This window comes from Carlito syrichta, unplaced genomic scaffold (genome assembly GCF_000164805.1).
Source record: "Carlito syrichta isolate Samal-C Ts95f unplaced genomic scaffold, Tarsius_syrichta-2.0.1 Scaffold303105, whole genome shotgun sequence".
Taxonomy (NCBI): domain Eukaryota; kingdom Metazoa; phylum Chordata; class Mammalia; order Primates; family Tarsiidae; genus Carlito; species Carlito syrichta.
This window is the reverse complement of record NW_007247201.1, coordinates 275,092-290,909: the sequence shown is the minus strand read 5'-3', so window position 1 is coordinate 290,909 and position 15,818 is coordinate 275,092. Positions and strand designations below refer to the sequence as shown.

At 45.4% G+C, this 15,818-nt stretch overlaps 1 protein-coding gene across 3 annotated transcripts in view; it reads left to right on the top strand.

The window, feature by feature from the left end:
* The window catches only part of TEX14 (testis expressed 14, intercellular bridge forming factor), a 70,304-nt gene that overhangs the window by 2,651 nt on the left and 51,835 nt on the right, over positions 1–15,818 (top strand). For 2 of the 3 annotated variants that reach the window (XM_008057683.2, XM_008057682.2), the window contains exons 2-8: positions 2,983–3,097; positions 6,947–7,112; positions 8,168–8,304; positions 11,267–11,348; positions 12,753–12,883; positions 13,981–14,094; positions 15,458–15,581. In XM_008057683.2, the coding sequence (XP_008055874.1) occupies positions 2,983–3,097; positions 6,947–7,112; positions 8,168–8,304; positions 11,267–11,348; positions 12,753–12,883; positions 13,981–14,094; positions 15,458–15,581 (869 nt within the window). Of the gene's footprint in view, positions 1–2,982; positions 3,098–6,946; positions 7,113–8,167; positions 8,305–11,266; positions 11,349–12,734; positions 12,884–13,980; positions 14,095–15,457; positions 15,582–15,818 lie in introns of all 3 variants that reach the window. The other variant, XM_008057681.2, reaches the window with a different exon arrangement.

Genomic DNA, 15,818 nt, shown 5'->3' with positions numbered 1-15,818 from the left:
TCCACTCACCTCAGCCTCCCAAAGGCGCGGGATTACAGGCTGAGACACCGAGCCTGGCTGGGACCTCACTTCTTTACAGACAGTCTAGACTTGTTGGAGGAGTGGAGTAAAAGGGAGGGGAAAACCAGGTGGTTCCCAACAGAGTCAGGTCAGTAGCCAGGCTGAGGGAAGGAACAGAAAATTCATGCATTGATTCATCATTTATGATGTCATCATTTATTCCACTAATTAGCATTTAGTAGGCATCTATTGTGTGCCAGGCAAGCTGCTGGAGACAGAGATAAGTACAGCATGCTCTTGCTTTTAAAGAGTTCACAGTATAGTAGGGGTATTTGCAACAGACTGAGCTAGGTAGAGGCACATACAAAGGTGATTAGGGACACATGATGGTCAGTGATACCTAGGGAGGTCAAGGAAGGCTTCCAGAATAGGTGACATGAGGTATGTCTTAGAATACACCGGGGCCGGGCTTGGTGGCTCAACCTGTAATCCCAGCACTTTGGGAGGCCGAGGTGAGTGGATTGCCTGAGCCCGCAGGTTCGAGACCCGCCTGGGCATCTTGGCGAGACCTCATCTCCACAATAAATCAAAAAATCAGCCGGGCGTGGTAGCGTGCACCCGTAGTTCCAGTTACTTGGAAGGCTGAGGCTGAAGGATCGCCAGAGCCTAGCTGGTTGAGGCTGCAGTGACTGGGAGCGTGCCACTGCACTCCAGTCTGGGCGACAGAGTGAGACTCCAACTCAAAAAAATAAAAGAAGAAAAAACAAAGGCAGAAACCGATGCTTCTTCTGACGGTCCCGGGCGCCCTGGCGCACTTTGTAGTAGTCAGCGCTACGGGGGTGGACCCGACGCGCGGAGAAAATGGGGCGGGGTTAGAAATATTGGCGAGTGATTGGCTGTTTAGCGACTGTATGCTAATTTTACGTGACAACCCGAAATTTCTGAAAACGTAAACTTGTTAAAAATGCTTTCTTGAGCTTTGGTAATGGAAAGATATTTTTTAAAAAAACATATTTCACTATTCTAACGGGAAGAGTGATGGCCTCAGAAAACTCACCATCAGTAAAATATAAGAGAGTTTTGTTCACTCCGGAAAAGCAAGAGAAGCTTGGTTAAGACTATACTTTCAGGGATCATTTCTATAGTTTGTTACTAGAGAAGTTTCTCTGATCGTGTAGAGCACCGAAAACCACGAGGAGGAGTCACAGTGTTTTCTTCTGAGCGTGAAGCCGGCATTTGGTGTTGTAGTCATTACAACTGCCATTTGCCATTGATGATCGTTCTTACTCTTCTGTGGAAGAGTTAGAGGGGGAAAACGCATTCTGAGTGGTTTTCTATTCTAATAAGAAGAAAATCAGGCTTTGTTGTCCTGGTGTTCTGATTTTTTTTTTTTTTTTTTTTTTGTGAGCAATTTGACCCTAGTCGTACAGATGTTGGTCTTTCGGCAGAATTTTTTGTATGTTGGATTTTTCTTGGTGGAACTACTAGGTGGAAGGTGGCTTACTTTTAGGTGTTTTGCTTGCTTTTTATTGTGGGTGTGGTTCAGGTGGGCTTTCGTAGAGGTGCTTTTCTGAGATAATGCAGTTGCTTTAGTTTTTTTGGTAGGTGGGATGTTCAAGAGCATTGTATTGTTTTCTCTTGTTGGGTTCTTAGTGTTTGGTTGTATTGCAGTCTTACTCTGTGTCATAGGCGGGTGCCTGTTGACACACATGATCAGTTGCAATCTCAACTTTCTGTATTTGAAATCCAAGCAGCTTTGCATACAGTTGTATGTGTACCACGCTCAGCGTATTTTTTTGATTTGTTGTAGAAATCAAAAATCAAGTTGTCCAGATTTGTTTAGAACCGTTAGGGCTTAGGCAGTCCTCTTCTGCTCCTCAGACGTGGCAGGATTACAGGTATGAGCCAGTGGCACACTACACCTGTTTCAGCTTCTTTTCTTAAACTTTTTTTCAATTATTGATAGCCTCATTGTATTAACAGATAGTACTGGGAATGGGCTTTTTACATTTTCCCCCTTGTCTGTATGTTTTCATGGGGCCTTCTATTCTAGTGACCTTTTTATGCCATCCTTCCAACACAGTGGTTTTGTTTTGAGTTGGAGTCTCACTCTGTCTCACAGGCTGGAGTGCAGTGACACACTTCTGGGCACCACTGCCTCAACCTACTGGGTTCGGGTGGTCCTTCCACCTCAGCCTTCCAGGTAGCTGAAACTAAAGGCGTATGCCATCTTGCCTGGCTAATTTTTCGATTTATTGTAGAGATGAGGTCTCATCAACTTGCCCAGGCTGGTCTCGAACTCCTGGACTCAGGCAATCCTTCCACCTCTGCCTTCCAAAGTGTTGGGATTATAGGCGTGAGCCATCGTGCCCCGCCTCCAACACAGTATTTTAATTCCTCTCTCATCCTTTCCCATTATTGAGAAACATTTAAGTTCACGTGATAATGTACCAGTGGCTCATCCTGTAATCTCAGCACTTTGGAATACAGAGAGGGAGGCTGGATTGAGTTCAGGATTTCAGATCCCTCTCAACCAAAAAAAAAAAAAAAAAATTAGCTTGAAGCATGCCTGTAGTCTCAATTACTGGGGAGGCAGAAGGCAGAGGCAGAATAAGTTGAGCCCAAGAGGTCCAGGCTGCAGTGAGCCATGATCGCACCACTGTACTCCAGTTTAGGTGACAGGATGAGATCCTGTCTCTTTAAAAAAAGAAATAAAAATATTAACAAGTAAATATACCAGTGATTAAATGCTTTCAAACAACTTTCTGTAAATAATATTTTTGATGAATAAACACAGAGATTGCCTTCTAATTGATCTGTGACCTTTTATGTATGTGTGTAACTACTGAAGCCTTTTTCATTAAAAAAAAATTGACAGCAGTAATATATGAAAGTGCACTATAAAGACACTTAATTTTTCCCCCTAGTTCTATCCCAGGAAAACACCTGACATTTGCATTGATTCTGGTATTTGCTTTGCAGGAATTTATGTTGATGCAGTTAACTCCTTGGGCCAAACAGCACTTTTTGTTGCAGCATTATTAGGCCTTACGAAGTTAGTTGATGTTCTGGTGGATTATGGATCAGATCCAAATCAGTAAGTACAATAACATTGATATCTAGAAAATAAGGATTAAGATGAGTTGGGGCATTCGGAAACTAATTTGACAAACTATTACAAGAAAAGAACCTTTGCTAATTTATATCAGTGAAATACAGTTGTATACGTATGTTGAAACATAATTTTAACTAGTAATAAAATTTTTCTAAGCAATTATAGTGGACCCTATGAAATGATTTTGTTATTAATTAGTTAATTAGTCATTAATAGCACTTTTTGCATATTTCCACTCGGGGTATAACTTGTATTAGGTACTCTACTCACTTAAGCAGTTTAATGTGCCTTCAACCAAGTTCTTCACCATTTAATATACTTGGCATCATTTTGTGACTTCTGCTTGACTCTTATAGTTGTGGTTTTAAAGAATCTGAGTTTAACAGTGGTCCAAGTTTTAATATGTAATAGCAACACAATGTAATGAGTCAGCAACATATGAACATCTCTTTTTGGGAAACACTTTGCCTTTTCCTAGGACTAGATACTAGCTCACCTGACAGCTTCTTGACAGGGAGAGAACAGGTATTTTTACAGTTCCTAGTGAACAGAATTAGAAACTGGGGTTTGAGCACTTAGTGATTCCAGCTGATTTTCACAGGAATGCCAGAATATAAACAATCGAAGTCTTTCCCATTTTCTGTAAGGAGGCCCTGTTTAATATGCTTACTTAAAGTATAGTACTGATGTTGGAAGGTTTTTTGGTTTTTTATGGGTTGGGGGTTATGAGATTGCTTAGTGGGAGAAACCTTGGAAGCTTGGAAAAGTATAAAGAAAAAAAGCCAATCAATATGAGAATTCTGTAACCCAGAGGTGACTTAATGCAATTAACATTTTATTGTATTTACTTCCAGAATTTTTCTAGACCCCATACACTCTTCTGTCTCTACTGTATCATTTAATTTCTTTTTTTATTTTTACTTTTTGAGTTGGAGTCTCACTCTGTTGCCCAGGCTGGAGTGTAGTGGCATGCTCATCATTTACTTTCAAAACTCCAGAAAGAGAAAGCTTAGCTCATCTGATATTTACAGATACCAGCATTGTAGGGAGGCCATATTGGGGGACACTGCAGTTTCTCAGCAGAAATGCAACATTTCTTAGTCATCTGCGTTTACAACTGGTTTGTCCAGGCTTAGAGCTGGGTTACTTCAAGATTAGATCATTCAAATTTTTACTTTTCCAGGTTAGGGAACTAAGGCCCAGAAAGTTTAAATGACTAGCACATTATATGGTGCATAGTGTTAACCACAGAACTGAGACTAGGAGTCCAGTCCCTGAAGAACTCAGAGTTTAAAGAAGTTACCTTCTGGTTTTTTTTGTTTTTTTTTTTTGAGTTGGAGTCTCACTCTGTCACTCAGACTGGAGTGTAGTGGCCACTCCTGGCCACCACAGCCTCGACCTGCTGGGCTCCAGCGGTCCTTCCGCCTCAACCTTCCAAGTAGCTGGAACTACAGGCATGCACTACCACATCCGGCTAATTTTTGATTTAAAGATGAGGTCCTGCCAAGTTGCCCAGGTGCGTCTCGAACCCGCGGCTCAGGCAATCCACTCACCTCAGCCTCCCAAAGGCGTGGGATTACAGGCTGAGCCACCGAGCCCAGCTTTTTTTTTTTTTTGGGAGTTGAAGCCTCACTCACTCTGTTGCCCAGGCTGGAGTGCAGTGGCACACTCACAGCCACCACAGCCTCGACCAGCTGGGCTCACTTGATCCCTCTGCCTCAGTCTTCCAAATAGCTGGAACTACAGACACGCCCCACCGTGCCCAGCTAGTTTTTTGATTTATTGTAGAGATGAGGTCTTATCAAGTTGCCCAGGCTAGTTTCAAACTTGTGGGCTCAGGCAGTCCTCTCACCTTGTCCTTCCAAAGTGCTGGGATTATACATATGAGCCACCGTGCCCAGCCTGAATTTTCTTTTAAGGTTGAGCTGGATACAAATATTCCTTTCTTCCTTAGCATTAATGAGAAATGAAAAATAATATTTTCTCTCGCCCAACCCAACTTTCTTTTTTTTTTTTTTTTGAGTTGGAGTCTCACTCTGTCACCCAGACTGGAGTGTGGTGGCTGCTCCAGGCCACCGCAGCCTCGACCTGCTGGGCTCCGGCGATCCTTCTGCCTCAGCCTTCCGAGTAGCCGGAATTACAGGCATGCACTACCATGCCCGGCTGATTTTTTGATTTATTGCAGAGATGAGGTCTTGCCGCCCAGGCGGGTCTCGAACCCGTGGGCTCAGGCAATTCACTCACCTCAGCCTCCCAAAGGCGCGGGATTACAGGCTGAGCCACCAAGCCCGGCTTCAGCTTTCTTACTGTTTGTGGGAAGAATGATTAGAAAACCGTAAGACATTATACAAAGTTGTTTTTACAAGGAGTATATTATGATTTCCATAATACAGTGTGCTGAACTGCTTATCTGACTCAATAATGGGAGAGAGCCAGCTGTGAGAACCACAGGGATCAGTAGTTCCCACATGCCTGGGTGCAGGCCAGCCTCATTAGTGTTACCTGGGGAACTTGTAAGAAAATACACATTCCTGGGCCTTGTGTTTGCAGATTCTGATTCAGTCAGTCTGAGGTATAATCTGGGAATCTGTGTTTTTGATAAATATCTCAATGACTTATTAACTAAATTACGGTACATCCATTTGTTGAAATACTATGCAGTTCATAATAAAAACTGAGGTAGCTTGTATTTTTTCTCATGTGGAAATTTCTCTAAGATATATTGTTAAATGAAAAAACTTAGATGCAGAACAGTTTACATAGCATATTCCTGTTTATACTTGTATACACATAGAAAGTTTCTGGTAGGATACAAAAACGTGTAATAGTTGTATATGGACAAGAGAACTAAGTGTCTGGAGTTGAGAGATATTTTTCTTGTTTTCTCCTCCTCATTCTCTTCTCCTTTTATTTTCTCTTTCCCCTCTTATTCTTTCTTCTTCTCCTTCTGTTTTCCTTTCCTTCTACTACTTGTTTTGTTTTTTAAACTTTTAATTTTTTTATTTTAAAGATGTGGGGTAACTTGTTTCTTTTACAATTAAAAAGAGAAAGTTCTCCAGGTGATTCTGATGTGCAACCAGGTTAGAAAACCAAGGCTACACATTACATCCTCACAATAAAGGCCATCCCTTCAGCCCCAGATGGCTTATTGGCTTTGATGACATTTTTCTGAGGTTTAGATCTTTGACTGGATTGCTAATGTCAAGGTTTGTGAGCTGCAGGATTGGGCGGTCGGTAGAGACATTCTCACATGAGAGAGGTAGTCTTGCTAAACTGTGCTAGACCAGCTTGAATCCAGGACACTGTAGACACAAATAAATTTTTTCAGGGCAGCCTGTATTAGGGTTGGAGGTGGGGAGAGAACACTGAATTTGGAACCGGACCCATGCTTGGGAGTCAACCTCAGCTTTGCCGTTGAGATTCCTCATCTGTAAATTGAGAAATGATATTGCCTTGAAGGGTTGAGGTAGTGGAGAAAAAAGATGGATATCAAGCTCCTGTTGGCACAGACAAGGCCCTCACAATTGATATTATTTTTTTGTTTTTGTTTTTTTTAGATTGGAAAATATAGTTTATTTAGAGAGAGAAGAGGAAATTCACCTCCCCAAGGTAGGGGAGGGGGCCAAAGCTTAGGAAACATGTCAGTGGCCATAGCTTAAAGAGCCATGTGGCCACACCAGAGTTTAATAAAGCAGTGGCAACAACTGATATTATTATAGTTCTCATTACTAAAGGTGACCTTTTCTAGAGTGGAAGCCCTGTGTTACACATTAGCCCCCTCTATGGAGTGGAGTGTTGCTGTGGACACTCATTGTACCCATTCCCCCCTAGCCGCTGCTTTGATGGGAGCACCCCTGTACACGCAGCTGCGTTTTCAGGCAACCAGTGGATCCTCAGCAAACTGCTGGATGCTGGGGGTGACCTGCGGCTCCATGATGAGAAGGGTCGAAATCCTCAGACCTGGGCTTTGACAGCAGGGAAGGAGCGCAGCACCCCAGTAAGTGTCATTCTCACTACAGTCAAGCCCAGTGAAAGAGCACTGGGCTGAGAGTCAGGCTCTCAGGGACAGCATAGAATGTGTAGTGACCTGTGTTTGGCAGTTGACTCCAAGGCCTGAGTTGAAGCAAGTTAACCAGCTGTGAAACCTCAGGCAAGTTTAGTGAACCTTTCTGTCATCTATTCTCTGGGGGGGGGGGGAACAACTGTAATTTTGTTTGACTAGCACTTTACCATGTTCTAAATTTTTTTCTTTTCTTTCTTTTTTTTTTTTTTTTTGAGTCAGAGTCTCATTCTGTTGCCTAGGTTGGAGTGCAGTGGCACGCTCATGGCCACCGCAGCCTTGACCTGCTGGGTTCAGGCAATCCTTCCACTTCAGCCTTCTAGGTAGCTGGAACTATAGTTGCACGCTACCACGCCCAGCTAATTTTTTGATTTATTGTAGAGACGAGGTCTCACCATGTTGCCCAGGCTGGTCTCGAACCCGCGGGCTCAGATAATCCTCTCACCTTGGCCTCCCAAAGTGCTAGGATTACAGGCTTGAGCCTCCGCACCTGATTTTAAATTTTTTATTATATTAACTCATTTAGTCTTCACAACTCCTCAGTAAGTACTATTATTGTTCCCACTTTATAGGCGGGAACATGAAGTCACTTGGCTGAGGCCACACAGTAGCAGCTGTGATATGTTTTAATGAGGACTAAATAACAGGTGTAAAACACAAAGGCCATGCACAGTGTCAGGCTCCGCCTCGTGCAGTCTCCTTCTCTCCCTCTTGATCTCCTGCTCTTTAGCTCTTGAGCATTGGAACAGTAATACCACTCTTTGTTGGCCTTTTTCCTCATCTGTTGAAGGAGGGAATTGAAGAAAATTGTTGCCAGATTTTCTTTCTGAAAACATTCCATAGCTTTAGAAAATCACTGGGCCCTTCCCTTTCCAGAGATTTCCCTGTCGGGCTCTCAGCTCCCAGATCGCTCATCTTCATACCCACCCACACCCCCATTCCTGATGAAGGCTGGTGTGGCCAGCATTGAGCAGCTCTGTGGTGCTTTGCAGATGGTGGAGTTTATGCAGCGCTGTGCCTCACACATGCAGGCTGTCATCCAGGGCTTCTCTTATGATCTCCTGAAGAAGATAGATGCCCCTCAGCGGCTCATCTACAGCCCGCCCTGGTTTGGGGGCCTCATGCAGGGGTGAGTACTGCCTTGAGCAGAGTGGAGTGTTGTACATCACCCCAGGCTTCCTCGTGAGAGCCCTGCAGCACGGGCTGCCTTGGTTTCCTCCTCAGCAGTGCCCTCCAGTATCTGGCCCATCCAAAGGGGTGTGCTCAAAAAGAGAAGATGTGGCCCCCAATCAAGCACAACCAGAGGAGCACCTTTGGCCATCTCCCCTTTTTTCTGGAAGGGCTGGTGGAAGTGATTGTGGGCACCAGTGGGAACCACCCTACGGTGAGCAGAGGAGGAACATCTCAGCTCTGAGGAACCCAGCAGAAAACCTTTACTCCGCAGGGCACCTGGCTGGTTTTTTGTCAACTCTCAAATGGTGGAAAGAGTGTTTTCTTATTACTAAGGTTGTAAAAGGCCACAAATGCTTAACTTATGGCTTCTTGGGCTATTTTAAGTTGGCATGAGACTTGCTGGCAGTGGGGTGTGCAGCGCCCCCAACCCCATTCCAGCACAACTGCAGGAGGAGGGGCCAGGCTTCTCTTCCTGCTTGGGGATAAGCTTGGCATCTGGGAGTTATTTTTGTTTGTTTGTTTGATTTTTTTAGTTGGAGTCTCACTCTGTGGCCCACGCTGGAGTGCAGTGGCACACTCATGTCACCGCAGCCTTCACCTGCTGGACCCAGGCAGTCCTTCTGCCTTAGCCTTCCAAGTAGCTGGAACCACAGGCACACGCCACCACGCCCGGCTAATTTTTTTATTTATTGTAAAGACGAGGTCTCACCAAGTTGCCCAGGCTGGTCTCAAACTCCTGAGCTCAGGCAATCCTCTCACCTCAGCCTCCCAAAGTGCTGGAATTACAGGCTTCAACCACCACGCCTGGCCAGGGAGTTGTTTTAAATACTCTGGGCCTCGTTGACTTAGGGTTTATATGTAGATAATTCCTTCCATTTGGTTTTTCTCTGGTGGCATCTCTTTCTGTAGACAAGGTGACTGGGCTTCCCACTCTTGCAGCTCCCTTGTCCTGACTTTCATGGACATGAGTCCTGGTTTTCCTCTCATGACCCAGATACTGGACCTCCTCAGGTGAGACGAGTTTATGAGGACAAGTTACTCCTCACTGCTGTGAGGTCACTCCGGCCAGTCTTGTTCTTTACTCAGCATCCAGAATGACTTTTTAAAAATAGAAGTTGGTTTTTGTCATTCTCTGCTAAAAACCCTCTTAGGACCTGTTGAGAGAAACTTCTAAATCCATCCTCTGGCCTGTGGGGGCTCTGCCTGGTCCCCGCCTCTCCCGCTTCATCTCCTGCCCCTGCCCCTTGCCCTTGCTTGGAGTCCCACTGTTCAGAGTTTAGAGAGTTTCATGGTTTGCAATGAAGCATCTGTAAACATTCTTTTCCATTTTTTTCTAATTAGATTGTGAATTCTAAGAGGGGAGGGAATGTGTCTGTCTCATCACTAACCTTAACTGCCTTGTGCATGCTAGAGCTCAACACAAGGAGCTAGCCTGAAAGGAAGTCTCAAGCTTAAGTATTGATAAACTTTGAAAATTCTAGTTACTAGTCAAGATACAGCATCTATTTTGTTTTATTTCATTTTATTTTTGAGTTGGAGTCTTACTCTGTCGCCCATGCTGGAGTGCAGTGGCATGCTCACGGCCACTGCGGCAGTGACCTCCTGAGTTCAGATGATCCTTTTACTTTAGCCTTTCAAGTAGCTGGAACTACAGGCATGCACCACCGCACCACCATGCCTGGCTAATTATAACGTTTTTTGTTATTTTTTAGTTGGAATCTCACTCTGTCATCCAGCCTGGAGTACAGTGACACGCTCATGGCCACCGCAGCCTCGACCTCCTGGGCTCAGAGGATCCTTTTGCCTCAGCCTTCCAAGGGGCTGGAATGTGCCACCATGCCTGGCTAATTTTTTGATTTATTGTAGGGACAAGGTCTTGCCAAGTTGCCCAGGCTGGTCTCAAGCCCCTGGACTCAGGCAATCCTCTCGCCTCAGCCTCCCAAAGTACTGAGATTATAGGAGTGATGCCACCACACATGGCATCTATTTTATGATTATATGAGATTGGGCACATTCAGAATAGTATGGCTACAGACTATTTGATAATTAGATGAAACATTCTTACTATGGGACTAATTCTTAGTGACAATAAGGTGGAAATATATCCCCTCCCCCCCCTTTTTTTTGAGTTGGGGTCTCACTCTATTGCCCAGGCTGGAGTGCGGTGGTATGCTCACAGCCACTGCAGCCAGGACCTACTGGACTCAGGCGATCCTTCCACCTCAGCCTTCCAAGTAGCTGGAACTATAGACACATACCACCCCTAGCTAATTTTTTGATTTATTGCAGAGATGAGGTCTCACCAAGTTGCCCAGGCTAATCTTGAACTTATGGGCTCAGGCAATTCTCTCACCTCGGCATCCCAAGTGCTAGAATTACAGGCATGAGCCGCCACGCCCAGCCCCCTCTTTTTTAATGTAAATACACTACACAAATCCTTAAAATAGACTAGGTTTCTCAGATCTGTGAGTGCTGCCAGGTCAAATAAGATTCCTCACAGGTGTATCTTTACACAGAGCCTGGATTGAGGAATGAAAATAAAAGCACTGAGTTGAGAAGAACTGATGGCTATACGGTTGTAAATGACTGTAATCCCAGCCTGGCACAGTTGAGTTGCTGGGATTACAGTCATGAGCCACTGTGCCCAGCTTCCACCCCGTACTTTCTACCCTATCATACTGAGTTAATAGGCCAGCCCTATCTGTCCTGTGAGGGGCTACAGAATGTCGTGAATACTAGGAGGTGGGAGTCATAGGGGCCCTCTCAGAGGCTAGCTATCACATCATCTCTAGTTCCATGATGAAAAGTCAAGTAGTGAAGACTAAACCAGCTGCACACTCTGAAAATTTGATTCAGCATTGTTCTTCTGGATATGAGTGGGTAATTCTTAGTTTTTTTCCTCTCTAAAATAATTCTAGAAACCTTAATGGCTCTCCTAACCGACTGCTTAAAGCTGGAGTCGTTTCTGCCCAAAATATCTACAGCTTTGGCTTTGGGAAGGTAAGAGGTTGCCACTGACAGCCAGCGTTTGCAAGACTAACGGGATAGTCATTTGGCCCCATTTCCCCCCCTTGTCAACTCCTCCCTCCTTATCCTCATCAAAGTTTTTTTTTCCCTCTTTCTTGCCCTTGTTGTGGGAAAGGTATCTCTTAGTATTCCCATCCTTATTGACAAATAGTGAAAATCCTGGAGAATTCCTTTGAATGACTTAAGTTTTGGGAAGTTTAGAAGATGATCCTTTGATTCTTAGAGAAGGCCCCAGACATGCTTTCTCATAACTGAGACGCAGGGAATGTGCCGACCCCATGGGTCTGTTCCCTGATTGACCTTGCCCTCTCACAGGCTGAGTGTGCTCGGAATGCTTTTAAGCAATTGAGATTTTCTTTTCTTTTTTTTTTGAGTAGGAGTCTCTCTCTGTCACCCTGACTTGAGTGCAGTGGCACTCAGCCTTCTGAATAACTGGAACTATAGGCATGCTACCTAATGTTTTGATTTATTGTAGAGATGGGATCTCACCATGTTGCCCAGGCTGGTCTCTCTCTCAAAGTGCTGAGATTACAGGTGTGCACCACCACACCTGGCTAGAATTCCGATTTTCATTGAGAAATATGTTGAGGGCAGGTAGTATCTTTTGACTCCTTGGTTCTGTCTATCAGAGAGACAGTTGGGAAACGTTACTGGGTGAGTGAATCATGTTTGCTGACAGCTTAGCTCCCACTCCTGATTCTGTTTGTTGTGCTGAGGCAGGCTGGTGGGAATGGGGAAAGGGAATATTGACTTTGACCGCACACAGTCCTGGGTTCTATGGGGGCCACTACAGTCCCAGCCATGGCATTTCAGACAGGCATCTCATCTCTTTGAGCCTCAATTTCTTCATTAGTTAAAGAGAAAGAATAATATAGTCTTGCAGGGTTTCTAGTAAGTTGTTTTTTATTTTTTAATTTTAATTTTTTTGAAACAAAGTCTTATTCTGTTGCTCAGGCTGAGTGGTGCAGTGGGGTGATCATAGCTCACTGTAATTTCAAACTCCTAGGCTCAAGCAATCCTCCTACTTCAGCCTCCCAAGTAACTGGGACTATAGACATTTGCCACCATGCCCAGCTAATTTTTTTTTTTTTTTTTTGTGGAGACAGTGTCTCGCTATGTTGTCCAGGCTTGTCTTGGACTCCTGGTCTCAAATGATCTTCCTGCCTCAGCCTCCCAAAGTGCTAGAATTACAGGTGTGAGCCACTGTGCCCAACTTGTTTCTAGGAAGATTAAAGCTAATATAATGTCCAGTGCATAGGGGCATTCAGTAAGTCAGTAAATAGCAGCTATCACTGTCTTAGCTGGCTGTTAAGATTCTGAAGGTATTTTGCTTTTCCTCTCTTCTCTCGACAATTTGAGTCCATGTTTTGGTTTCAGTTTTATCTCACAGGGGGCACAGAGCTTGCCTATCTGGGATCTCTTCCAATCATTGGAGAAAAAGAAGTGATTCAAGCTGACGATGAGCCCACCTTCTCTTTCTTCAGTGGCCCCTACATAGTCATGACCAAGTAAGTGGGGGCTGGCCGGGGCGGTCTGATTTAGTCCCATGGGAAGAATGGGCTGCTTGTGGCTTCCTTATGCATGGAGGGTTTCTATTCAAACACAGGGAGCAAGTAAGAGCATGTGTCTAGTGGGGGTTTCTTGGCCAGACACTGTTGCATTTTGGGGCCAGATGATCTTTTGTTGTTGGGAGTCCTGTGCTTTGCAGAATGTTGAGGCGCTAGCCCTCATCACTAATGCTGCTTACAACCACCAGCAGTGTGACAGCTAAGCTGTCTACATAGGCTGCCAGATGTTCTCTGGAAGGAGAACTGCTGCTCTGAAAGATTGCTCATTACAATAATGACTTAACTTTTCTGCTTCCTCAAGAATTAGAGGCTGCTTGGTGGCAACTGTCTTGCCGCTGATAAGGGCCAAAGGGTGTTGAAGCCTCTGTGGGGCTAGAGCAGGCATCAGCTGTGGCCTTCGCCAGCCAAATCCGGCAGAGGTGGCAGTAATAGGATTTGGATATGACAGAGGTACCTGGGTGTTCTCAGTCCACAGAGACCCAGCCACTGCAGGATCATGGGAGTCCTGGCTAAGGTCTCTTGGCCTTGAAGCTGGATTGTTTCTTTCCTGCGTAGGAGAAACACTTCTAAAAAGGCCTCTGCCAGATTCACATGGCTATCTGTCCTCTATACATCTGCTCCTTGTTTTCCTGCCTGTTATCAGGTCCCTTCCTCTTTGTCCCACTGCTGCTGCCTTTGCCCAAGTCCTCAGTATCCCTCACTTGGACTGACCTCTTAAGTGGCTTCCCATTGCCTGGACCACCCTTGCCCTACTCACTCCTCACACTGCTGGTGTCATTGTCTCTCTAAAACACAAACCTTGTCAAGTCACTCCCTCCCTTAAATCTTTCACTGACTTCCTGGCACGTGTACCTAAATTCCCCAGGGTGCCTTAGTACCTGGAGGTAATGGGAGGGAGGACCCAGCACTACCCAGTGGCAAGTGGCATTATAGTTCTTGTGTAGAGACCACTTCTCTGGCCTTTGTTTGGGAAAGCTTACTCACTGAAGAAGTGACTGCTCACTGCTTTCTGCTCAAACTCTCTCCTGTCCTTATAGCCTGGTGTGGAATGGGAGCAGAGTCACAGTGAAAGAACTGGATCTTCCGACCCACCCACACTGCAGTAAACTGCGACTGACCGACTTGTTAATTGCTGAGCAGGAACACAGCAGGTGAGAAGGAGGCCTAAGGGCTGACCCCTTACAGGTCCAGGTCTCTTTACAGACCCAGGTTCTGGGCTGTTCGGGGCTGTTCATGGGGTGTGGAGTACCAGTCCCCCTCAGCCTCAATATTTCCTGACTGTCAGAATCGGTTGGCTTGACTTCCAAGGTCTGCCAAGAAAGAGAAAGAGAAGGAAGAACTAATGAATAGTCTGAGGAGAAATGGATGGTGGTGGTGAGGGGCTCAAACCTGTCAGCTGTCCTATAACCTGTGGCTATGCATGGTCCAGCCTCCAGGCAGGCCCATCTGGGTCTCCTGCAGCAGCCCCTGAGGCCATCCATTTGGGCCCCATGCCCATAAGGGCAGCATGTGGCTATTCTCTTTTCATAGAGCATAACTGTACATGAGATCCAGATGTCTGAGAACCCCATCTCTGCCATTGAGGACTTGCTCATGGGACCTTAGGTTTCATGGACTCCAGGGTTAGGTCCTTCAGCTCTGGATAGGGCAGGCTCTAGACTCATGGTTTCACAGCAGGTCACTGAGGCCCTGGAATGGACCCAGGCTCCTTGAGCTCTCTCTTGAGAAGGCCACTCAACTCCTGCAGGAGGCATCTAGAGAGGCCAAAGTCTCTCTTTTGGGGAAGTCAACTTAAGGGGACCCAAGGAAGCTGAAAGGGCATGTAGACACAGCGTAGACTTTGACACAAGACTGAGTGGCATGTGTGACCTTGTCTTTCTTTTTGTTGTTTTTTGAGTTTGGGGTCTCACTCTGTCAACCAGGCTGGAGTGCAGTGGCACGATCACAGCTCACCACAACCTCGACCTCCTGGGCTCAGGTGATCCTTCCGTCTCAGCCTCCCAAGTAGCATGGACACAAGCACCACCACACCAGGCTAAATTTTTGTAGAGACAAGGTCTCACTATGTTGCTCAAGCTGCACTTGAAGTCCTGGGTTCAGGCGTCCCAGAGTGCTGGGTTTACGGGCATGAGCCACAGTACCTTGCCCTGACATTTTTTTTTTATTGGTTTTCTCATCTCTAAAATGAATATAATGATACATTTCTTGCAGGTGGTTGTTGGAACCTGAGATGAGGTATGCAAAATATGCAGAGTGCTTTGCTCAGGAGGTCTTATCAACATCACTAACTTTATGGTAATTGATGGCTCTGAAGCTCTCAGGATCTGAATGTGAGAGGCCACGGAGTCCACCATTAGAACCCCTCACCCCCAATGCCTCCTGTTTTCTTAGAAAAAAATGTTGTCTACAAATGGTATTTGCTTAGAATATGTTCAAATGGCCTAGAAGAAAAGGCATTTTTTTTAATCATATCCTCCTTCCCCCTGCCCCATCTGAAGCTTTTCTTCTTTGCAGCAAGCTGCGGCACCCCTACTTGCTGCAGCTGATGGCTGTGTGCCTGTCCCCGGACCTGGAGAAGACCCGCCTTGTGTACGAGCGTGTCACTGTCGGCACATTGTTCAGTGTCCTCCATGAACGAGTAAACAGCCATTTCCATGGATTTTCCCCTTGCTGTCCTCCCTGCCTCTTCCCCCTGCCTGCTGTTCATGCAAGAAAGATAAATCTCTTAATTCTCTTACATTCTAAGGGCTGTATAACATACCACTTAAGGCTGATAAACATATGGTTGGAAATAGCGTGATTTTGTTATTATCATCACTCCTGCTTGTTTTTTTTTTTGAGTTGGAGTTTCACTCTGTCACCCAGACTGGAGTGC